The sequence below is a fragment of the Oryctolagus cuniculus genome, chromosome 1 (genome assembly GCF_051225735.1).
Source record: "Oryctolagus cuniculus isolate XC-2025 breed Fujian yellow rabbit chromosome 1, ASM5122573v1, whole genome shotgun sequence".
NCBI lineage: Eukaryota > Metazoa > Chordata > Mammalia > Lagomorpha > Leporidae > Oryctolagus > Oryctolagus cuniculus.
The window spans coordinates 124,233,987-124,259,333 of record NC_142867.1 but is presented as its reverse complement, the minus strand read 5'-3'; the positions used below and the strand labels follow the sequence as shown (position 1 = coordinate 124,259,333).

At 39.8% G+C, this 25,347-nt stretch overlaps 1 protein-coding gene across 9 annotated transcripts in view; it reads left to right on the top strand.

Annotated features, from left to right (window-relative positions):
- Positions 1-25,347, top strand: part of ZBTB44 (zinc finger and BTB domain containing 44) — a 67,116-nt gene that overhangs the window by 27,645 nt on the left and 14,124 nt on the right. For 6 of the 9 annotated variants that reach the window (XM_089314369.1, XM_070065646.2, XM_070065644.2 and 3 more), the window contains exons 2-3: positions 6,804-7,877; positions 24,075-24,159. In XM_089314369.1, coding sequence (XP_089170495.1) covers positions 6,860-7,877; positions 24,075-24,159 — 1,103 coding nt within the window. In that variant the 5' untranslated portion in view covers positions 6,804-6,859. The remainder of the gene's footprint in view (positions 1-6,803; positions 7,878-24,074; positions 24,160-25,347) is intronic. The other 3 variants (XM_070065663.2, XM_070065661.2, XM_070065660.2) reach the window with 1 other exon arrangement.

Genomic DNA, 25,347 nt, shown 5'->3' with positions numbered 1-25,347 from the left:
TCTAGTGTTAAAGTCGTTTAGACAAAGACATCAGAAAAAGATACACCAGTATCTATGAGAATATGGATGCAGAAATGCTCAGCAGAATACCAGTAAATGGAATCCTACAGTATATAAAAGAACTATATCTTAACATATGTGCAATGAACCATCAAAAATGAAATTAAGACAGTTTCATTCACAGTAGCATCAAAAGAATAAAATGCTTAGGAATAATTGTTCATTTCCATCTACCTGAATGGCAGAGAGAGATCTACGACCAACTTCCATCTGAAGTAGAGGAGCTGGGACTCACAGTGGCACTCTAGTATGAGATGGGAGCATCACAAGCAGCGGTTTAACCCATGATGCCACAGTGCCCACCCTCGGAGTAAACCTGACAAAGAAATTATGAAACTTGCATTCTCCTAACTACAAAACGTTGCTGAAACAAAATAAAGACTATCAAAGTAAATGGAAAAATAGACTCCCCAAACTGTTCTATAGATTCAACACAATCCCTGTCACAATCCTAGCTGACTTCTTTGTGGTGATTGGCAACCTGATTCTAAAATTATATGGAATTGCAAGGGACCTGTAATGGCCAAAATAATACTGATAAAGGACAAAGTAGGAATCCCGCTTCCTGATTTCAAAACCTACTGCAAAGCAACACCAATCAAACAATGTATTATTACAAGGGTAAGCATAAGAATAGAGATCCAGATATAAACTCATACAGATATGTCAAACTGATTTTCAGGAAGTTGCCAAAACCTGTCAGTGAAGAAAAAAATCTTTTTGACAGATGGTGCTGGGACAACTGGATAGCCACATGCAAAACAATGACCCTTCACAAAATAATTCAAAATGAATTAGAGACCTAAAATGTAGGAGCTAAAACTATAAAATCTCCTGAAGAAAACAGAGGGTAAGTCATGACTTTGTATTTGGCAGAGAATTTGTAGATATGACACTAAAAAGCAAAAGAAAATACAAAAACTGGACTTCATTAACACTGACAACTTATGCGCTTCCAAGGACTACACCATCAAAAAAGTGGAAACCCACAGAATACCACGGCACCTCTACTGGGATGGCAAGAACCAAAATGTCAGATAATGAGTGTTGGTGAGGATGTGGTGAAATCAGCAGCCTGACTTGCTGTTGGTAAGAATATAAGGGTATAGCTGCTTTGGAAAACATCTGGCAGTTTCTCCAACAAGTAGAATTACCATGTAACGCACCAATTACGCTCCTACATTTGTACCTAGGAAGACTGAAAATGCATCTACACAAAAACCTCTGTGTTTATAACAGCATTTTTCATAATAGCCGGAAATGACGGAAACAGCCCCAGTGTCCATCAGCTGATGAATGGAAAATCAAACTGTGTTCAGTCTGTGTAGTGGAGAATGATTTGGCCGTACAAGGCGATGAAGCACTGATACTACTACAACTTGCTGAGTGAAGTACAGTGAGCCCCAAGGTCCACATATTACTCCACTTATATGGAAGTCTTGAACAGAGGAATTTATAGACAGCGTAGATTAGTGGTTCTATATGACTAGCACAAAGGTGAGGGTGTGATGAGGAGGGTAATAGCTAAACTATGCAGGATTTCTTTTTGAAGTAATAAAAATTATCCTAAAATTGGTTATCATCATGGTTGTACATACCTGTTTTTATGGGAAAAAAAGTTGTAGACTTCAAAAGGATGAATTACGTATGCATGAAGTATATCTTAAAGCTGTTTTATAAAATGTGTAGTCATGTTACCACATAAAAAATAATTTCTTGATATTGGCAAATGCTCAGTGAAAACGTGTCCAAATCATCTCAGATTTCTTTTTTTGTTGTTCTTGTTGTTTTGACTGGCAGAGTGGACAGTGAGAGAGACAGAGAGAAAGGTCTTCCTTTGCCATTGGTTCACCCTCCAATGGCCGCCACAGCCGGTGCACTGCAGCCGGGCAACCGTGCTGATCCAAAGCCAGGAACAAGGTGCTTCTCCTGGTCTCCCATGCAGGTGCAGAGCCCAAGCACTTGGGCCATCCTCCACTGCCTTCCCGGGCCACAGCAGAGAGCTGGAATGGAAGAGGGGCAACCAGGACAGAATCCGACGCCCCGACCGGGACTAGAACCCGGGGTGCCGTCGCCGCAGGCGGAGGATTAGCCTATTGAGCTGCGGCGCCAGCCTATCATCTGAGATTTCTTTTTACATGTTTGTGTCAAATAAGATAGGGTATGATTGGTTCATAAAATATTTTAAGTCTCTTAATCTATGTGTTCCCTATTTTAGTTTTCCCTTCCTATCTTTTACCTTACAGTTTACTAGCTAGAGTAACTTAGTAGAGTTTCTCAGTCTAGATTTTGCTGTTTGCTTTGCTGTGGTGTAGCTTAACATGTTCCTGTCACCTTCCTATTTACTGTGAATTGGTAGTTGGATCTAAAAGACTTGATAGGTTTTCTTCAGAGTATGTGTGCATGAAGATATAAACTGTTGATGTGCAGTCCCTCTTTGTGAGGAAAGGAATTCCACAAAATGGTGATCTTCTAATGTTCCTTCATTTATTAACCATAGTAGTTCTGTAGAGAGAGAACTCCTTGGGGCCAGAGCCGTGGCACACTGTGTTAGTCCTCCACCTGCAGCGCCAGCATCCCATGTGGGCGCTGGTTCTAGTCCCAGTTGTTCCTCTTCCAGTCCAGCTCTCTGCTGTGGCCTGGGATAGCAGTGGAGGATGGCCCAAGTGCTTGGAACCCTGCACCTGCATGGGAGACCGGGAAGAAGCACCTGGCTCCTGGCTTCGGATCAGCGCAGCTGTGGCTGTTGTGGCCATTAGGAGAATGAGCCAACAGAGGGAAGACCTTTCTGTCTTTCCCTCTCACTGTCTGTAACTCTACCTCTCAAATAAATTAATAAAATCCTTTAAAAAAAAAAAAGAGAGAGAACTCCTTCATATTGTTGAATGACTCAGTACCATTTATATTTCCTTCTTTTTAAAGCCAGTTTTCAAAATAATTATTTGGTTCAATAGTATCTTTTAAAGGTAATGAGTTAGGATTGTTATTTTTATTTCTAGTGCATATGACCTCATGAATTTAGATATGTTTCTTTTTCTAATTTATGTATTAGTGAAAAAAAGCTTTCATCCACTGGTTCTATCCCCTCAAATGCCTACAGCTGCAGAGGCTGGGCCAGGTCAAAGCCAGGAGCCAGGAACTCATTCTGGGTCTCCCATGTGGGTGGTAGGGACAGTTACTTGAGCCATCACCTGCTGCCTTCCAGGATCCACATTGACAGAAAGCTGAAATCCAGGGCGGAGCTGGGACTTGAATACAGTCCAGTACAGGATGCAGATATCGAAAAAGTCATCTTAGGTGCTACATCATAATTTTTTACCATTAGCAGCCTTCTCAAATTGATTTTTTTTCTTAAGGTTTATTTATTTATTTGAAAGGGAGGGTTACAGAGAGAGAGCTTCCATATGCTGGTTCATACTCCAGATGTCAACAATAACTAGAGCTGGGCCAGGCCAAAGCTAGGAGCTTCTTCCAAGTCTCCCACGTGGGTACAAGCGCCCTGGAACTTGGGCCATCTTCTGGTACTTTCTCAGGTGCATTAGCAGGGTACTGGATCAGAAGTGGAGCAGCCAGGACTCTGACTGGGACCCATGTGGAATATTGGTACTACAGGCAGTGGCTTTACCCACTGCACCACGACACCAGCCCCTGATGTGAGTTTTGACAAAACCCTAGCAATCTTTGATAATTTCCTTGCTCTCTGGTCAAGATGCTCCAGGTGAAAATTTACTGCCTCTGACATAGGATCAATGGTCTCTCTAAAGAACCATGTGTTGTAACATAGTAGGTAAAGCTGCCACCTGTGATGCTGGCACCCCATATGGGCACTGGTTTAAATCCCAGATGCTCCACTTAAGATCCAGCTCCCTGCTAATGTGCCTGGGGAAAGCAGTGGAAGACAGTTCAGGTACTTGAGACCTGGAAGCTCCTGGCTTTGGCTCAGCCCAACTCCAGCCATTGCAGCCATCTGGGGAGTGAGTGAGCCAGCAGGTGGAAGATCTCGCTGTTAACTTTCTTGCTTGCTCTGTCCCTCTTTCTGTAACTCTTTCAAATAAATAAATCTTAAAAAAAAAAAAAAAAACTATGGTTTGTTTTGTTTGTTTTTTTGTTTGTTTGTTTGTTTTGACAGGCAGAGTGGACAGTGAGAGAGAGAGACAGAGAGAAAGGTCTTCCTTTGCCGTTGGTTCACCCTCCAATGACCGCCGCGGTTGGTGTGCTGTGGCCGGCACACCACGCTGATCCGATGGCAGGAGCCAGGTACTTCTCCTGGTCTCCCATGGGGTACAGGGCCCAAGGACTTTGGGTCATCCTCCACTGTACTCCCTGGCCACAGCAGAGAGCTGACCTGGAAGAGGGGCAACCGGGACAGAATCTGGCGCGCCGACCGGGACTAGAACCCGGTGTGCCAGTGCCGCAAGGCGGAGGATTAGCCTGGTGAGCCACGGCACTGACTCACTATGGTTCTTTTTACTGGGAAAAGATGCTGGGGATATTCATTGCTGAAAATTAATTGCATTATCAGTTTATAATATTTAATTAAAATTTTTAAATTATGAATTCAAGTTGCAACTTTTTCTCCAAATTTTAACTTTTATAATTAATGGTATGGGCACTTAGCAGATCAAAATTTAATGAAACATTTATCCTTTGGCATATTTCACTGCCTGTGTTGTGTATAGTATGTGGTAAGTTTATCACGGGACTGAATCTCCATAGACATGTGTTGGGAAATGCATGTAACAAGTATATGACCTGAAAGGCATTTCCCAGTCTAATCTTCATCTTCCTGTCATTCCTCCAGCCATGTCAGACTGTGTACCAAATTTGTGTCACTGTTAATTTGAGCAAGCATAAATTGGCAATAGGTACTCATCATATTTTATTTTTGTCTTCTGTTGTCCATTTAACTTAATTCAAAGTTAAAGGTCTCTCTCCTCTTCTGGCCTACTGCAGGCTTGCAGTGGAAGGGTAAGGTTTGATTTGCTTCCTTTTTCTTTCTGTCTTCCCACACTTTGCACTTTTTTTTCTCCTCTCTATTTTTTGAGTCTGGTTTCTGTCGTAATTGGTTTAGAAGAGGCAGAGGTTAAAGAAGAAAGGGTCTTTTAGTGGTGATAGCAGTACCAATAGCACCATTAATTAAGTTGCTAGTTACCCTTTGAAGCACTTAATATATCTTGAGTCCCTTAACCCCGGAACTCTATGAGGTAGGTTGTTGTGTCCCTATTTTACTGAGTAAGAAACTAGAATACAGGTGGTTAAGTGATTTGCCTCAGATCACATAGCTATAAATGGTAGAACCAATATGCAAATCCAGCATTGTGGCTGCAGGGTCAGTGCTCTCAACTACTCCAGTGTAGCTTTTGTGTACTGCTGGAAGTTAGAGTGCTTCCTGGTCCTGGCCAGGTGTTTAAGTCAGACTCATCAGAGTTCTTTCTGGCGTGACACATTTTTCATAGACCTGAGACAAAAGGCAAATATGCTGCTGCTTTGCAGGGCTGTAGGAGGGAGTGGAGTAGGAACCTGTAACACTGATTATGCTCAGTCAAAATCCTTTTTGAATGTTGTGAATGTTCAAAGTTGTTGAAGATGGATATAACACAAGATTGGAAAATAGTTTTCCACTACCTCCTTTCATTGGTGGTCTTGTACCTCACTTGGGAATGTAGTACAAATTTGGAGCCCCCGTGAAAATTGAGTTGGAACTGGTTTAACATCTCGTTGTACATGTTCTCCAAACAGGATGATTTCTTGCTTTCATACCTTTGTTGGTGCATATGGTCCCTGGACTGTGGCTGTATCAATTTCTCTGAAGGCATGTTTCCTCCCTCAGCCACAGGACCCCAGTCAAAATAAGCACTCATCATGGCCTGACTTTGAAAAGCAGATGCCAGTTTCCTAGGTTGCAGCAAATTAACAAAACATTTTATATATAGCCCTCCCATTTCCTTCTTCCTCTCATTCCTGTGAGAGAAATCAGTAAATATATGTTAATGATGATTTGCTTAGACCAGTTTTAGCTGCACGGTGTTTCATGGTGAATACATGTCTTCAGGAAGGGCATGTGGAGCAGGTTTATATTTGAATTGCTTTTGCTGATTATGGTCAAGATAGTTCAGTGAACTTATATCTGGCCGCCTTGGTACAGGGATTTTTTTTTTTAATGTCTTTTATCCTTAAAGTTGTGATATCAGATAGGAACCAGTCCTAGATTTTTCATTTTGTCTTCTCAGAATATTCGGTTACCTTTTTTTTTATTATTCATCTTGAAATCTTTAGGGTGTTTTTTTCTTTTCTCCATACATTCTCCCTTGCATAGAACATTCAGAGGGATGATTATGTAATGGATTGTTTTAATGTGTGAACTGGCATTGCCCATTGCATGCTCACATTTAGAGAAAGAAGTAGCAACGTACCTACTAACAGATAATCATGAAAATCAACAAGTTCAGATGTGAAGCATTTAGAATAGTCTCTGATGCATGGAAAGCACTCTGTAATTGTCATTATTTATAAACTGTTATTTAAAACTGCAGCTCATTAAAACACTAGTTCACTGATTCTACAGATTGGACAGTTTCAGAGGATAGGTGGGGGATATAGTTTAATATATTTCTTAATTTGAAATTTCTCTTTCACTACTTAGCTTTTTTGTTCAGCTCAGTGGCCACATGAAAAAATGTAAAATCGCCTTCTATTCCAGCTACTAAACTGCCAATTAATGCTTTATTTTATGTATTTTTTAGGACATTTCTGATTCATTTGCATCCTTGAAGAGCATCTGTAGAAGAGGAAGGAAAAGATGGGTGTGAAAACATTTACTCATAGTTCCTCTTCCCACAGCCAGGAAATGCTTGGAAAGCTAAATATGCTGCGAAATGATGGACATTTTTGTGATATCACTATTCGTGTCCAGGACAAAATCTTCCGGGCACATAAGGTGGTACTAGCAGCTTGCAGTGATTTCTTTCGCACCAAACTTGTAGGCCAAGCAGAGGATGAGAACAAGAATGTGTTGGATCTGCATCATGTCACGGTGACTGGCTTTATACCCCTTTTAGAATACGCTTATACAGCCACTCTGTCAATTAACACAGAAAATATTATTGATGTTTTAGCTGCAGCAAGCTATATGCAAATGTTTAGTGTTGCTAGTACCTGTTCGGAATTCATGAAATCAAGCATTTTATGGAATACACCCAATAGCCAACCAGAAAAGGGCCTAGATGCTGGACAAGAAAATAATTCTAACTGCAATTTTACTTCTCGAGATGGAAGCATTTCTCCAGTGTCTTCAGAGTGCAGTGTGGTAGAACGAACCATTCCTGTCTGCCGAGAATCCCGGAGAAAGCGCAAAAGCTATATTGTTATGTCTCCTGAAAGCCCTGTAAAGTGTAGCACACAAACAAGTTCACCCCAGGTGTTGAATTCTACAGCTTCCTACTCAGAAAATAGAAGTCAACCAGTTGACTCTTCTTTAGCTTTTCCCTGGACTTTTCCTTTTGGAATTGATCGAAGGATTCAGCCTGAGAAGGTTAAGCAGGCAGAAAATACCCGGACTTTAGAATTACCTGGCCCATCTGAGGCAGGTAGAAGAATGACTGATTATGTGACTTGTGAGAGCACAAAAACTGCCTTGCCTTTGGGTACTGAAGAAGATGTCCGGGTCAAAGTAGAAAGGTTGAGTGATGAGGAGGTTCATGAGGAAGTGTCCCAGCCTGTCAGTGCGTCTCAGAGTTCCCTGAGTGATCAGCAGACAGTGCCAGGAAGTGAACAAGTCCAAGAGGACCTTCTGATTAGCCCACAGTCTTCCTCCATAGGTACAATGTCTTCTGTATTTTTCCATGGTACTGTAAAGTCAACTCAGAAGTTTTTAAGTTCTTATTAGATACAACATTTTGTGCTCAGTTCTTACAGGAAATACAAAGAAGAATAAAACATAGTAACTGGATTTTTTAAAGATGCTGTTGGCAGTATGGTTTTTTTTTTTTTAACAAATTATGCATTGGGGAAGAAAGAAATAGTTGAACAGTATCTGATGGTACAAAGGCAGAGATACAAATTACAAATGACTATGAAAGCCAAAAAAAAAAGATCCAGTTAGTGTTTTATTCTTCATTAAAATATTTATTGAAAACTTACCTTGTGCCATAATATTGGTGATACATTAGTTCCTGAAACAAAAGAATTAATAGTCTAGTTGGAAAAGCAGATGTATAAATAAATGATTACAGTGAACTCTTACAAGTGCTTAGGTTGAGGTATGAACAAAGCATTAGAATGCAACAAAGGAGCTGAGTTTCACACAATAAGTATGTTGCCCAAATGAAGGAATGATATTTCTATGAAGTTTTATAAACGCACAGGGCATGGCATACATGCAAACCCAAAAGTGTAGAGGACATTTTATGCTTGGTAAGCAATGAATCTGATGGAAAATGATGTACATGGAGCGCGATGCCTGCAAGCTTGGGGAGTAGTGAATGGGAGAGAAGACATTAAGGAGTGGCTCAGGTTGGGGAGGTCCTTTGGCACTAGTTTAAATTAGAGTTGCATACAAGTATGACAATCCCATCTACAATGGCTTTACCTAATATTTTATTTTTACTACATAAAATGTTGAGAAATAGGAGGTCCAAAGCTGATAATCTGCTGTCTGTAATTTTTAAGTTTCATCCATATGTTAAGTGTACTTCTTGGTTACAAGATGCTCCTTTTATCTAACTTTTCTTTCTAGAAAGGGACAGTGTTTGTATCAGGAAGGCACACACAGCATTCCAGATGCTTCCTCAACTCATGTTTAAACACCAAAGTTATTAGTTAATTGAACTAAAGGGAGTGGAGACTGAATCCAGATATGGTGTCTGAGAGTTGGCCTCTGAAAAAGGGTTGGATTGGATTAGGTTGCTAGGGTGGAGCCCCATGATTTAATCATGGTGGCTTTCTGAGTAAAGACCCACAAAGACATAAGATAAGTGTTTCCTGTCTCTGCTTCCTGGCTTGCCATGTGATCCTTCTACTTGATCTGCCATCCACCACCCTCATGAGACTCTAGACCAGTGGAGCTGCCTGATCTTGGACTGTGAGCCTCCAAAACTGTGAGCCAAAATAGACCTGCCTTCAGAGGTAACTTCTCTCAGATACATGTTGACAATGATGAAAAGCTGGCCAGTACACCAGAAGTCCCTAAATAATTTCTGCCAGTCTATGTCATGTGATCTTTCCTAGCTACAAGGGAATCTAAAAAGATAAATGTATATTAGTTGGGTACATAACTGCCTGAAACAAAATTGGAACGGAATGAATATTGATTATTTAACTAGCACTGTCTGCCACATACATGTGGCCAAGTATCCAAGGTAGGTCTGCCTTAGAGGAAATAAAAATAAAACATACAGGTACTTAAAGAAAATTAGTTTGGTATGATATGCAGGGGGATTATCTGTGCAGAGACAGGCTTAAAAACTAGTTACAATACAATTATTGTGAATGAAGAGTAAAACTAAGGAAAATGATACTTCAGGACTTTTTAAAGGAGAAACAATACTGTTTGAAGTATTGAGTATAGAGGAGTCTTCAGAAAGTTCATGGAAAATGTTAACTCTATAAAGTCTGGTAATACATTGAGAGAACAGGAAGGGTCAAAGTACTCTGGATGACGAGGAAGTAGTGATAACATTTTACTGTATTTATTGGTGCTAAGGCACAGTTTTTCATATTTTATCATCCCTGAATCCAGATCTGTCTTACAGGTGGTACTGTTTCAGCTTTTTCTTTCTTAGTGGTATGAAAAAACAGCGATCATAATTGATGATATATTAGTGTCTATAATGCCGTAACTGCAATATGAAAATCAGTGTAAGGTAGTAGGAACCTCCACTTTTAAGAGTAAATCAACAGGGTCAATTCTGTATAAATTGTGCTTGAGTGGTAACCAAGCAATATCATGTCAAAGTATTTGAAAAATGAGGAATAGTAAATAAATAGTTTGGTACTTTTCTTTTAGTAGTGTCAGATTTAGTGTCAATAGAAAAATATGTAAGAGCCTAAAAGAAAGGACTAATCTTTGGAAAATACCTGTAGTTGGGATTGAGAAGGGATAGAAGAAGAGTCAACAATAGATGATAAAGAGGATCTCTTCAGAAGACCAGGGAACCAGAAGACCATCTTAACTTTGTTGATATATTCTGTCAGCCCCACTGTGAAAGTTTTCCAGGGCTGTTGCAACAAAGAATCACAAATTGGATTGTTAAAAACAACAAAAATTGATCCTCTCACAGTTGAGGAAGCCAGAAGCCCAGAGTCAAAGTGTCAGTCAGCAAGACTGTTCCCTTTGGAGATTGTAGGGAAGGATCCTTCCTTGGCTCTTCACCTCTGGCAGATGCCAATAATCCTTGACATTCCTTGGATTATAGCTGCATAACAATTTCTACTTTTGTCTTCACATGACCACCTCTGTGTGTCTGTCTTGTCTCTGGCTGTAAATCTTGCTCCGTATAAGGGCATTAATCACTGGTTTTAGGACCCACCCAAATCCGGTATGACCTCATGTTAACTTGATTACATCTGCAAAGGCCCTATTTCTAAATAAGGTCATCTTCATAAGAAGTTGGGGTTAAGACATGAATGTACCGTTTGGAGGGACACAGTTCTACCCATAATACCCACTAATGGTTCTATTCCTAAATTGAGATCAGGCTACTTTAAAAGAATGTAAGTGAACACCCTTCTGATAAAATATTTAATGACAGGAGATCATTGCATTTGTTGTTATGATCCAAGTTTTTGATCGCTTATTTGAGAACTTAGAAAGCCAAATATTAATCAAACTAAATATCTCACCACTCAAATTTTGCCTTTATAATCTTATTACATGGTTGTATAAAAACTAATGAACATAAATGGAATAACCTTTAATATAAGTAGAATTTTTCTATCAATATAATATTACTACAAATGTGGATTCTGTTATAAGGCAGACATAGTTATATCTCCATTAGGAATATCATCTAATGAAATAATCTAGATAGAATTTTCTTCCTTGCCTTCGTAGCAAATCTACAAAGGTAGCTCCAACAAATTTTTGAAGACATTAAAGATTGTGCACTTTTTCCTTGAACTTTTTGAAGACCTCATACTAACCACTCTCAAACCTGTCTTAATTCTTAGTTTATACACTGAAACAAAGTCATACAAGAAAAAAATTAATTCCTTGGGTATTAATAGTAGGCAGTCAATAAATGTAGAAGAAAAAAAGGGAGCTATACATGGTACCTTTTTTCCGTATTCCTTAAGAATACTTCTATAAGAGTTTACTTGAGTCTTACTACACAAAAGATGAGGCCATCAATTTTTGATGAAGTTTAAGAACAAATTGTCTGGGACCAGTGCTGTGGTATAGTAGGTAAAGCTGGTACCTCTGACCAAGCATTCCATATGGGCACTGGTTCACATCCTGGCTGCTCCACTTAAAATGCAGCTCCCTGCTAATGTGCCTGGGAAAGCAGAGGAAGATGGCCCAAGAGCTGGGGCCCATGCGCCCATGTAAGAGACCCAGAAGAAACTCCTGGTTCCGGGCTTTAGATCTGCCCAGCTCTGGCTAGCTGTTGCTGCCATTTGAGGAGTGAACTAGTGGATGAAAGATCTCTCCCTCTCCCTGTCTAACTCTGCCTTTCAATAAATCTTAAAAAAAAATTCCAAGACAGTTTCATGATAATGACTTCATTGTCTATCTTGCCATTTTCAATTATCAGGAAATCCAGAAGACACATAAATAGTTCTAGATAATCTGCACTTTACTGCATTTGCTAAAGAATTCTAGACTCTAAAAGTCTTCTTTTATTAAAGTGATATAAAGGTTAGTTAAGATACATAATGTTTTTAGAAGATTTATTTTATTTATTTGAAAGAGCTACAGAGAGAGTTCTTCTATCTGCTAGCTTACTCCCCAAATGGCCACAACAGCCAGAGCTGAGCCCATCCGGAGCCAGGAGCTACTTCTGGGTCTCCCACCCGTGTGCAGGGGCCCAAGCAGTTGGGCCATCTACTGCTTTCCTAGGCCATAGCAGAGAACTGGATCAGAAGTAAAGAACTGGGACTCAAACCAGCGCCCATATGGGTTGCCAGCACCATAGGCAGCAGCTTTAACCCAGTATGCCACAGCTCTGGTCTCAAGGTACATAATTTGAAAATTGAGTAAACTTGTTTAGGTGAGCAGCTAGAGGAATGGTTGAATTGTAACAATGATCATATGGAAAAGCAATGTAACATGATTAGAAGTTCGGGCCCAGGACTCAAACAAATCTGGGTACTGCTACTACTTTTTGGCACTTAATGTAATTTTGATCAAGTCACTTAACCTCACCAGTTTCTGTAACCATAAATGTAATAGTAATATTGAAAATATTAACTGGAAAATTCCAGAAATAAACAATTCCTAAGTTTTAAATTACACCCCTTTGGAGTACCATGATGCAATTTCCTGCTGTCCCACTCCATCCTACTTGAAAAATGAATCATCTCTTTTTCCAGCATATCCATGTTATATATGCTACCCACCCGTTAGTCACTTAGAAGCCATCTTGGTTGTCAGAGAGTGTCTTGTCAGATAACCATCTTGGCTGTCAGAGTGCTTGTGTTCAAGGAACTTTCTGAGGTTCAGTTAGACCATGTTCACTACTGTCATTACAGTATGTTCTAATTGTTGTACTTTATTGTTTTACTGTGCCTAATTTATAAATTAAACTTTATCATAGATATATATGTGTAGGAAAAACTGTGTAATATATATATATATGGTTCAGTATTATTCATGATTTCAGGTGTCCACCCAAGGGTCTTGAAGCGGATCCCCTGTGCCTGTTTATTATGTTAATTTCTTCCAGCCAGATACTCCCACGGACTCAACCTGTAGTTGAACCAGTGGGAAGGTAGATTTACTATCAGAAAATCAGTAACAGACACAGGATACGTTCTAGTAGAAACATGTATCCTAGTGGTTTATTCTAATGGTGAAAGTGTTAGGACTGTAATTGTAATAACAGGAGTAAGGCAGTTTTGTGTCCCTTACCATGGACAAATTCCTTGAGGAATTAAACTGTTTCTACAAAGCAAACTGAAGCAACTCTGAAGAGAACAGGATAATCGGATAACGCTGGTATTAGTGTCTTTCTGATTGGTCTTGCCAGTAGGACTGTAATGACTTAAGCAGAAGCATTTTGATGATGTGAATTCAAGGTCCAATTTTTACAGGAATGAGTGTTGGGATTACTGATGTAAGGGAAACTTTAAAACCAGAAGGGCCTATAAAAGGAGATCTCCCTTCTGAAACGTTGAAAGGGACAGCTATTAAATTCCTGTCACCAAGGTCAGATGACGGATAATAGATGCAGTGATCTATTAAATTCAGCACAGTTGCTATGTTTTGGGGAAAAACATTTAAGAGTTTTTCCTTAAGTGAGAAAAGGAGATCTTTGGCAGTCAAAAGCAGGATGAAGGTGAGTGGTCCTACTAGTTGGCAAGAATAGTAGCAAAGCAAAGGGTCAGGAAAGTCCTGAAGCATTAGAAAGTGATAGGGTTTTGTTATCTTGAGTAGAAGCTCAGGATCTGCTGGGGAATGTCTCAGAATCCATAGTTTAAGGTTGTACCATGGAATGACACAGACTAGTCAGGAAGATAAGATGTATGTCTTTTAACTTGAGAAAGTGGGAAGCCAATGATCTATACCTTGAAGCTTTACTAACTCAGTGAATGGTACATGATAAGTTCCTTTCCTTTGATGTATCTTCCAAAAGACCAAAACTCTAAATTTTAAGTCATTAAATGAATGTTTTCTTTATTTTATTAAGATTTTATTTATTTATTTGACAGGTAGAGTTACAGACAGAGAGAAAGACAGAGAGGAAAGGTCTTCCTTCCATTGGTTCACTCCCCAAATGGCCTCAACAGCCGGAGCTATGCCAATCCGAAGCCAGGAGCTAAGTGCTTCTTCTGGTCTCCCATGTGTGTGCAGGGGCCCAAGCACTTGGACCATCTTCCACTGCTTTCCCGGGCCACAGAGGGAGCTGGACTGGAAGAGGAGCAACCGGGACTAGAAACAGCACCCATATGGGATGCTGGAGCTGCAGGCGGAGGATTAACCTTGTGCACTATGGCGCTGGCCCTAAATCAATGTTTTCAAATACAGCTCTTGACTGTGACAGTGCCAAAGACATCATATAAGACATCTCTTGTAGTATTCAGTTATGTTAGTTTGTAATAGGGTTGAACTTAAAGTAAAATTATCAGTTATTACAATTTATCTTCTTAGAGATTTACAGTACTTTGGCTATGTAAATTTGAGAGTTTTTAAGTACTTTGATATTTACACAAGGGTACCTCAAAAAGTTCATGGAAAATTAAAAGTTTATTTCACTGCAACTATTTTGAAATCTGTACCTAGTTTTTTTTTTTTTTTTTTCAAAATAGACAAATTCTATGAACTATTTGAAGACCACTCTTAGTTTTAGAATTTTTTTAAGTTTGTGGATGATAAAGTCAGTGGAAAATATGTGTAAAAGATAAAACTTAGGGAGTTCTTTGACAACCATATTTGTGTAATATGTAGTCCTATTAGTAGAGGAACAAATTGGAATTCCTGTAGTGAGAAATATAAAAACAATTGTTTTCCTTCTTTTATAGTATGACTTGAAAGCCTGAAAGAGTTTCAGCATACCCTGAGAATACACAATAACCAGAACAAACTACATAGCTCACTAGAGTTTTGTTTTATTGTTTTAATTGATTTTTATTATTTGAAAGGCAGAGACAGATCTTCATCCACTGGCTCATTCCTCCAATGCCCAGAACAGCTAGAGCCCACAGTTCCATCTATGTCTCCCACATAGGTGGCCAGAACCCAGATACTTGAGCCCATCCCCTGCTGCCCCTCTGGGTGTTCATCAGCAGGAATCTGGGATCGGAAGCAGAACTGGGACTTGATACCAACACTCCAGTATGCTTCGATGCAGGCATCCCAAGCAGAACCTAACAGCAGCTCCAACCGCCTATCCTGAAGGAACTTAAAAAGACCAGCAGTGCTGGAGCTGAGGTGTGGGGCCACAGGCTAAGCTGCTGCTTGTAATGTGGTCGTCCCATATTGTAGCACCAGTGCAAGTCCTGGCTGCTCCGGTTTCCAGTCTAGCTCCCTATAATGCATCAGGGAAAGCAGTGAAAGAATGACCCAAAGACTTGGGTTTCTGCCACCCATATGGGAGACCCAGATTGAGTTCCAGTCTCCTGGCTTTAGCCTGGCCATTGCAGCTATTTGGGGAGAGAACCAGCAGATGGAAGATCTATGTCTCTTTCTGTCACTCTGCCTTTCAAATAATCTTATTAAAAATAAAAATAAATAAATAAATAAAACCTCAGTGCTTGGTTCCTGCCCTTGTAGACTATACGTTGACAAGAAGATCATGCATTGGAAACATCCAGAGCCATACTTAAAATTATCATTCCATGTTGATAGCATTGATCATCTCAGTTGCACAATCTTGTTCATGTCATAAGCTCTCCAAAAATGGCCACTTGCCGTTTTAGGTTGGCCTGGAAATTAGTGTACAAGTTAGTGTTACAGTGAGGAAAACATGAAGGGAGCAGGTGTTTGGCCTGGACAAGACGCAGTTTTAGAATGAGACAACCCATGAAAACTGCAGCAGTCTGTCAGAATAGTGTGTAATTTTTTTGTTTCCAGGCCTTGGCTAAAGGTCAGTTGTCGTGAATCAGGGTACAGACGAAAAACAAGAACACCCTCCTGATTCTGGGCACATGAAATCAAGCAGAGCAGTTCTGAGGAAGACACAAAATTCAAAAAGTCCTTATAAATAAAGTTTTGAACATATTTGCTGAAATGTCACACCAACTTAAATTCATCCATGTAAAGTATATAGTGGTTTTTAGTATATTCACAACCACTTCTATATACTCTATTGTGTGCATAGAATTGCCTATTCTGGATATTTCATGTAAATGGGATTATATAGATGTGTGGTCTATTCTGATGGCTTCTGTGGTTCATTCATGCCACGCCATGTGAAGTTTTCTTTCTTTTTTTTTTTTTTTTTTTTTTTTTTTTAAGACTTATTTAATAGAATGGCAGAGTTAGAGGGAGAGACAGAGAGAGATTGTCCATCCTCTGGTTCACTCTCCAAATGACCACAGTGATCAGTGCTGGGCCAGCCTGAAGCCAGAAGCCTAGAACCTCATCAGGGTCCTTCACATGGGTGAAGGGGCTCAAATATTCGGCCTATCTTCCCCTGCTTTCCCAGGGTGCATTAGCAGGGAGCTGGATTGGAAGTGGAGCAGCCAGGACTCGAACCTGCACTCATATGGGTTGCTGGCGTCATAGGCAGAAGTTCATCCTGCTGCACCACAACATCAGCCCCACCATGTGACATTTTAAGATGGCTTTCCCAATTGAGGTTATTGCAACAAGAGAGATCATATATCTTGAGAACTAGGGCTGCTCAGTAAGAGGTTGCCTCTCCCTGTTCCAGTCGTTGTTGTTAGGAAACTGGCGCAGCTTTAGTCAGGTGGCCACATGGCCCAACCTCTGTGGTCAAGCTCTACCCCCATCCTAATGGGATTAGCTGCTGCTCCTGCTTCCCTGCCCGCCCTCAGGCAGTTTTAAAAGGGCCTGTTCCTGAATATGAACCCTCTTGGTTCTTTTCTCTTGGCTTCTCTCCTGCTCTCTTGGTTCCTCTCCTCCTCTCGTCTCTCTCTCTCTGTCTCTCTCTTACAGTCTCCTTCTCTCTTTTTCCCTCTTTCCCTTCGCCGTCCCATCAGTCCGGTCTGTTGGGTGTTCCCCAATAAACCCTTTCCCTTACTCCAGTGTTCAGTGTGTTTTGTGACAGCTAATAGTTGTGGCCATTCGGGAAGTGAGTCAGCTGCAGAAAGAAGGTCTTTTTCTCTCTGTGTCTTTCCCTCTTTCTCTGTCACTCTGCCTTTCAAACAAATAAGATAAATCTTAAAAAAAAAAAAAAAAAAAAGTGAACCTACAAGAGCAATCAGTCATATTAGCTAGAAAGAGAGGGATGTTTGGTAGTATATACACAGTGACCTTGTTTTTGTCCGTGTATACAATGGTGGTTTTTGTTTTGTTTGTCCCATTGAATATGGGGTCACAGAGTGACCTGTGCTGATAGTGGTGTTCCATGAGCTTGTTTATGTCCAATAGAAGACCATTATGGCCTGTGTGTGAGTGCCTGTCCCATTCACAACTGCCAGGCCAGTCTCTGAATGTTAGGGGCTGCTTAACTCTTTTACAAGTATTAAGTGTGAAATACTGGACTGAAAATCAGACAGTGCCTGGCACATGGTAATGCTCAGTAGGAAATGACCACTGTAGTTGTCACTGCCAGGAGGGTTTTTGTGAGTCCCTGAAGCGTGGTTGTGGCAGCTTGTGTGTAATGCAGCAGCAGTAGCTGTCATACAGCACTCCAGACTGGTGAAAGATTGTCTAAAATTCAGCTTTCCTGTTTCATCAGTGGCAAGGGTCTGTACTGAATTCTTAGCCAGTAGTGTCGAAAGAGAAGTTCATTTTAATAATTTAAGAAACGTGAATATCACACCTGGAAAGTAATATTGTTTATATATCCTGCTGTTAAGTCAGTTCAGTTGAAATTACAATTCACTGTTACTTGTGTAGAAAAAAACCATCATCTGTAGAGAGAAAAAGTTACAATTTCTTTTTGCTAATAATTGCATAAGCAGTAAAATTGTTTTTGTGTTGTGATATCAATGGCATGGATAGAATTCTAAATATCTCTTTGGTTTTAACCCTTTGTTTAGCTTGGAGTGGTTTTTCACTTGTAGCTTCTGGTGCATTTAATAGCCCTGAGTGAGGGGAAAGCACCTTTGTTTTAATATTTGTGTGCTCACTATCCCCTGAATTGGGGACCTAAAAGGCAAAGTTTAGATGACATTTTAGCATGTAGAAACGAGTGTTTTGGCCAGCACCGTGGCTCACTAGGCTAATCCTCCACCTGTGGCGCTGGCACCCTGGGTTCTAGTCCTGGTTGGGGTGCCGGATTCTGTCCCGGTTGCTCCTCTTCCATTCCAGCTCTCTTCTGTGGCTCGGGAAGGCAGTGGAGGATGGCCCAAGTGCTTGGGCCCTGTACCCGCTTGGGAGACCGGGAGGAAGCACCTGGCTCCTGGCTTCGGATCGGTGCGACCGCCGGCCGCAGCGCGCCAGCTGTAGCGGCCATTTGAGTGGTGAACCAACGGAGAAGGAAGATCTTTCTTTCTCTCTCTCTCTCTCTCACTCTCTCTCACTGTCTTACTCTGCCTGTCCCCCCCCCCAAAAAAAAAGTGTTTTGTTTTAGATGTATCTTGTGCTCTTTTTTTCCAATTTTAGTATATGTGCTGCTGAAGTGAGCACTATTTTTTTTTCTTAATTTGAGAGACAGAGCCATCATGTGCTCATTCATTCCCCAAATGCCCACAATGACCAAGATTGAGCCATGCCAGTGTCAGGAAGCAGGAGCTCAATCCAGGTCTCCCACATGACTGCCAGGGACCCAACTACTTGAACCATTACTTGCTGCCTCCCAGGGCATGCTTTAACAGAAAGCTAGAATCAGGAGCGGAGCTGGGACTCGAATCTCAGCAATACATCAGATGTAGGCATCCCATATGGCAGCTTGCCCACTAGGTCAAGTGCCTGCCCCTCAAACAAACCCTTGACAAAACTAGAATCAATCCAAAGCGATATGATTTTTTTCCATCTCCTAGAAATAGTCCATATATAGCCTGCCTGGTAGTAAGAAGCAAATGTCAAATAGATGAATCTCCCTGACATGCCCTTATCATACATGTCCAAGTGTTTTTTGCAAACCTTTGCCTATAAACTTTAATATTACTTGTAATCTGAATAAAGTTCAGAATGCTATTAAAATAAATTTTTATATCAATGTTGGTCAAGTGGTCCAAATATTGGGAATTTTCCAGTCTTTATTCTAGGACAGACTGAAATATTAGTGTGTAGTCCCTTTTCTTGAAGGAAAAAAAAGTGAAAATGGGAAGATACTGACAAATGAACAGTTCTTTCTGAAATAAAATGCAGCATTATCTGGTTTTCTGTCTCATGTCTAGATTAAAAACAAATCAGAAAGATCAAGGATAGTTTGGATAAATAGACATAAAGCAAAAGCGTATTTTATGGTAAGGGAAAGAGAAAAGGCATGTGCAGAAATGCTGAACACCTCAGTAGGAGTAGGATTGTGGGGGAGGGGGAGGGAGTCCAGGAAGAATAGAGGTGCCACTGGGGATAAATGTGAATGCACACAGTCTGCTGCTCTGATGAGCCTGAGCGTATCATTGCATTCAGATGCAGTGTAAGAATTGGTGTCCACAATGGTGGCTGTGAATCATAAACAAAAAATAAATTATGTTTAATATTCTTTAAAAGTCAAGGAAAAATTAATACTGTCACAAATTTTCCAGCACAAATGATTAAATAATTTTGGATACCTTAAAAGGGATTAGATTGTTGGGGGAAAACTTAAATGGGAAATTTACCTGTCTCAGCTAATTCAGTTCCAAAGAGGGGAAACTTAAGGTTTGGATTCTAAATTTCTATCAAAAAGAAATTTCATCCTATGTTTCCATTAACAAATAGTTATTAAATGTTCGCATGTATATAATGTCCAAACTGTTAAAAATAAATTCATCATAACTTTCACTAAAATGTTATAACCCAAGCTTGTTTGCTATTAAGGAACTAAACAATTTCAGAAGCTCAGATTGGCTCATTTGTTGAACTTGTTTGCATATAGTAAAGAAATTAGCAAAGTTCATTATCTAGTGAGAACAGCCTAGGTTGTTTGGATCCACTGTTTTACATGTACCAGACGTTTCGAAAGTCTCTTTGAACGTATTTGAAAAGCTGAAAAGATGGTCAGTGAACCCCCAGGTAACTTTAGGGGGAACACCTGACCAAGAAAGGTAAATAGATTATCAGAATGCTAAAGCCAGTTTTGCCTGTAAAACATTTGCCAACACAAGGTGGGCTTTTATTCATCAAACCAAAATGGAAGGAGAATAAAGTCAAAGCCCAGATGTGAATGTGAAAGGACATTTCAAAGAAGTTGTTACACACATTGCGTAGGATCCCTGAAGGACTGTACAACTAGAATTAAACCTGCCCTCATTCTCCAGACTCCAGAGCTGTTGAAAACTGTCTTGGCAGTAGACAGACAGAAAATGAAAACGGAAGAAAAACACATCCCTGAGAAGCTGTGGTCCTGAGTCCCCACTTTCAGATTTATATTCTGGTTATGCCTGGTATGGGTAAGCCAAGGAGTCCGAGGCAATGAATTTGCTTTAGGTAATGCTCTCAGAAACCTAGCAGAAGCAATCATAAAGCTTCCCTGGAAGAGTCACTGTTCATCCTAGCCTCGGCAAATCTGTCCCCTACAAATAATCTTCAAGGGCAGTAACCGCTGTTAGCAATCACCAGGGAACATAAAGGAACAGGCAGAGAGAACCAGTGGGGAAAAATAAATAACAGAAATAAATTGGCATAGTTTTCAGACACAGGTGTAAAACAGGTTATACTTAACTCTAACAATTAATGAGTTTGGACAATAATTGCAGAGAACAATAAACTAAAAACAAGAAACACAAAATATCACCTCTACAAAAGAAAACCAAAATTAAAATCTCAGTAAACATTTTAGCAGGAGATTAGAACTAGCAGAAGAGGAAACTGGGGAATCAGAAACTAAATTAGAAGAAATTGCCTGAATGCTGTGCAGAAAAGAATGATGGTAGAGATGAATGAGAATTGTGTGGAAGAGAAAAATCTGAGTTTAATGTAAGTCCTAAAAAGAGAAGGCAGAATGAAATTTTTTCAGAATTAATGAAAGGTGCTAGCCTACTAAAGCCAGCAAATCTCAGAGAAATAATAAACACAAACTAGACATAGCACAGAGAAAATTGAGAAATGTTTTCTAAAAATGACTACAGCTTTCAAAGATATGACTTTTTAACTTTAGAAATCATGGTATGGGAATCCTCAGTTTGCTGAAAGAAAGTAACTGCCAAGCTAGACACACTATGAAAATGACCCAAGTGCTTGGGCCCCTGCCACCCACATAGGAGACCTGGATGGAGTTGCAGGCTACTGACTTCAGCCTGGCCCAGCCCCAGTTGTTCTGGGTAATTCTGGGAGTAAACCAGCCAGATGGAAGGTGGTTTTCTGTCTCTCCCTTTGTGTCACTCTGTCTTTCAAATAAATAAAGTAAATCTTTAAAAAAGAAAAAAGGTGAAGATGAAATAGACATTTCAAACAAAAATAGACTTCATGAACAAATTATCGCTAAAGAAAATTCTTAGGGAAGGACTTAAGGCAGAATTAAAGTGAGCATAGAGGAAAGATCTCATAGACAAGAACATGTAAAGAGCTATAGGAAGAGGTAGAAATGTGAACAGATTATCAGTAAACATTTCTTGTATAAAAAATGGCTTGTGGGTTTTAATCAGAACAAAGAAAATATCAGACACGGGTCTGGTGTTGTGGCATAACAGGTAAACCTGCTACCTTCAACACCATCATCCTATGAGTGCCGGTTCATGTCTTGGTTGCTCAACTTCTGATCCAGCTCCCTGCTAAAGGCCTGCCTCAGCCTTGGCCATTGCAGCCAACTGGGGAGTGAACCAGAGAATGAAAGCTTGCTCGCTCTTCTCTCCCTTCCTCTGTAACTCTGACTTTGAAATAAATAAATACATCTTTTTTTTAAAAAGAAACAGTAATTCATACATTCCAGGATGGAAGTAGGTAGGAAATGAGTTTCTAAAATTCTTTTGTGATTCAGGTGGAAATGAAGGTTTTGATTAACTTGAGACTTGGTAAGTATAGGTCCAATTTCTCTGGTTGTGGGAAACAGGATAGGGAAGGAATATATCACGATCCCAAACCAATAAAGTAGGGAAAAGTGATTGTTACCACTTCTATTCCACAAGTTGATTCTAAAATGTGCATAGAAATGCAAAGGGCCAAGAAAAAGCCAGAATGTTCAGGGAACAAATGAACAGGTGAGAGGACCTACTCTGCTTGATACCATGATTGATTTTAGAGGTGCGGTAACCAAAGATTATGCAAGGACAGACAGGCAAATGGAGCTGATAGAAAAATCTGGAAACCAACTCGGGTGTTTATGGACACTTGATAAGTAACAGATGGCACTACTAAGCAGAGAATGCGATATTCCTTAATAAATGCATTTGGTCACAAAATCAACTCAAGGTGGATTAAAGACTTAAATCCCAAAGGCAACAACATCAGTCTTTCATGAGATAATTTGAAATGGGGATTCTTCTTTCTTGAGAAAGACTTTACCAAAACTTACATTTTTATTTATTTGAGAGTTAGAGACAGGTAGATAAAGTTCGTATCCACTGGTTCACTCTCCAGGTGCCCACAACAGCCAGAGCTGGGCTCAGTCAAGAGCCAAGAACTCTCCACATCTTACATGGGTGGCAGGGACCACCTCTGGAGTCCTCACCTGCTGCCTCTTGAGGTCTGCACCAGCAGGAAGCTGCAATCAGGAGCAGCACCAGGCCTCAAACCAGGCCCTCTGATAAAAGATGCAGGCACCCTGAGCAGTAGCTCCGCCATTAGGCCAGATGCCCACCCTGGGAAGGGAATTACATTTATAAACAAGACCAAAAACTGTAACTATAAAGGAAAAGATTTACAAATCATGCTAAGTTAAAATTAAAAACCTGTGGTCTTCCAAATAAACCATGAAAGATTAGAAAGACAAGCCATATAAGGTGCAAAGATAAAACAACGCAATAGCAAGACTTGAAGAGGCTTTTCACAGACTAGGCTTGGTAAATACGTAAAATGGAACTCAACCTCATTAATAGAAAGGGAAGTGAAACTACTGTACAACCATCAAATCGGTAAAAAGTTTAAGATCCCAACAATACTAAATGTTGAGGATGCAGAACAACACAGCTCGTATGTGCTGCTGGCAGTAATGCAGATTTAATACAGTCACTTTGGAAGAGTTAAGCATTTGTGAATAATATTGAAAATGCGTGTTTTCTGTGACCTCACAATTCCACTTCTAAGCTTATGCCCTAGAGAAAATCTTACACATGTGCATTAAGTTACTTGTACAAGAATATTCACAGCAGCACTGTCTGTAGTAGCCTAAAACTGTCCATCGGGTGTAAAATGGATAGATGATGCAGCAGTGAAAATAAACTTGTTACATTTAACAGCATGAGTAAGTCTATGATGTTAAAGGAAAGAAGGAAGACACATGCATATTGTATGACTCAGTTTATATAGAGTTTACAACCAAACAACCGAACTTGATTGTCTATGGCAGGCATTATCAGACTCTTCCTTAACGGCCAGGCAGTAAATAGTTTGGGCTGAACTCACTATCACAACCACAGCTACTCAGCTCTGGCACTGTACATGATGGAAAAGTAGCCCTGACCATGTGTGTGCTTTGTTTTTGCAAAAAACAGTTCCTAGTTTATGGGGACCTGTATTTGAATAAAAATCAGGCTTACAAGGTGAAGGTTGAGGATGAGAAGGGTGGGTGGGGACTTCTAGGACCCTGGCAGTACTTTCACACAGCTTGCGTGGAGGTTGCCCAGGTGTTCACTTTGTCCTGTAAATTCCATGGAGAAGTGGGACAGTAATGTTTGTTACAATAAAATACATTTTTAAAGAGAAGAATTCTCAGTGTTTCCTTAATTGTTAATTATTTTATTTTTGTTTAGTTTGCATTTGGATTGCTCCACTTGATTTCTGAAATTTGTATCCTGAAAAGAATTTGAATAGTAATATAAGGATGTTATCTGAATTCACATGTTTTTAATTCAGATAAACCTACCACTTTTGATTAATAATTCAAAATATGAATTCTTTAGAGGCTTGGATATCTATAGCTTACAATCAACATCTTGGCTTATTTACAACAAAGTATTGACAGCTGTCTTCTTTCTCCTGTTTACAGGTTCAGTAGACGAAGGTGTTACCGAGGGGTTACCAACACTTCAAAGCACTTCCAGCACGAATACTCATGCAGATGATGATGATCGGTTAGTACTAACAAAGCATGTCGTCGTCTTGTGAGGGTGTGCTTAAAAAGTCAAGTATTTTATATAGGAATTGTAAAGGCCATTGATTGGGATCTCACTTGAGTATACTTTTCAGAGTAATCAGATAGCATTGTCATTATTATAAATTTGACCACCTGTACAGGTTTTTTCCTGGCATTTACAAACCTAATACTATTGCTTGAAATATGAGGGTAAAAAGTTCATGATAAATGGAATTTAAAGAAGTTTATTTTATTTCAGAAAAATTTTGAAATTTAGGCCTAGTGTTTTCACAGTACACATCTTCCACAACTTTTGAAGATCCCTGTACTTGTAGATTTCAAAAACATTCTTTGTACCAAAACAAACTTATTTTAATTTATTTTCTATGAACTTCTCGGGGTATCTGTTGAGTATTGACAAACTTTGGGCCACAGGTGAATTCCAGCCCACCACCTTTATCTGTAAATTAAGTGTTGATTAGAACACAAACACACTTGTTTACATAGTGTTTATAGATGGCAGAATGAAATAGTGTATAGCTTGCAAAGTCAAAATACTACCTAGCCTGCTACAAAAAGTGTTTGCCAGATCTTTATCTGTGTGTCCATAAAGTCATTATCTTCATATTAATCTATCTGCTCTATAAAAGTGTTCCCACAAAGATATATAAAGATCATTTGCAGACTGGACAAGGCCAGGACAGAACTCTTGATTTCTAATTCCCCATCTTAGTCTTTCTCCCATGTCAGTCAATAGTATCATCATCCCCCAGTTTCTGAAAAAAATCTCAGAACTATTTGTGATCTTTCTTTCCCATATAACTCCCCATTCTCCCTCCCTTTATTTAAATTAATTCTTAAGTCCTGTCAACTCTGCCTGCAAAAATGTAATCCCAGTCTGCCTACAAGGGAACCCTAGTCTAAGTCACCCCCATCTTTTGTATAGACTACTGCAATAACCTTCAAACTGGCCACTGATTGACAGCTTCTTCATTCTTTCGTTCATTTTTATTGTACTCCATTCTCCGCATAACAGCCAGAAGCTTCTTAAAGTGAGATTATATATCATTGTTCTAAGCTATTGGTTGACATTCTCCATTCACACTTAAAATCTTAAACTCTGTGTGACAGGACTTCTTCTGAACTCCCTTTAGACCATGCTCCTTGCAAACTACAGTCCCACCAC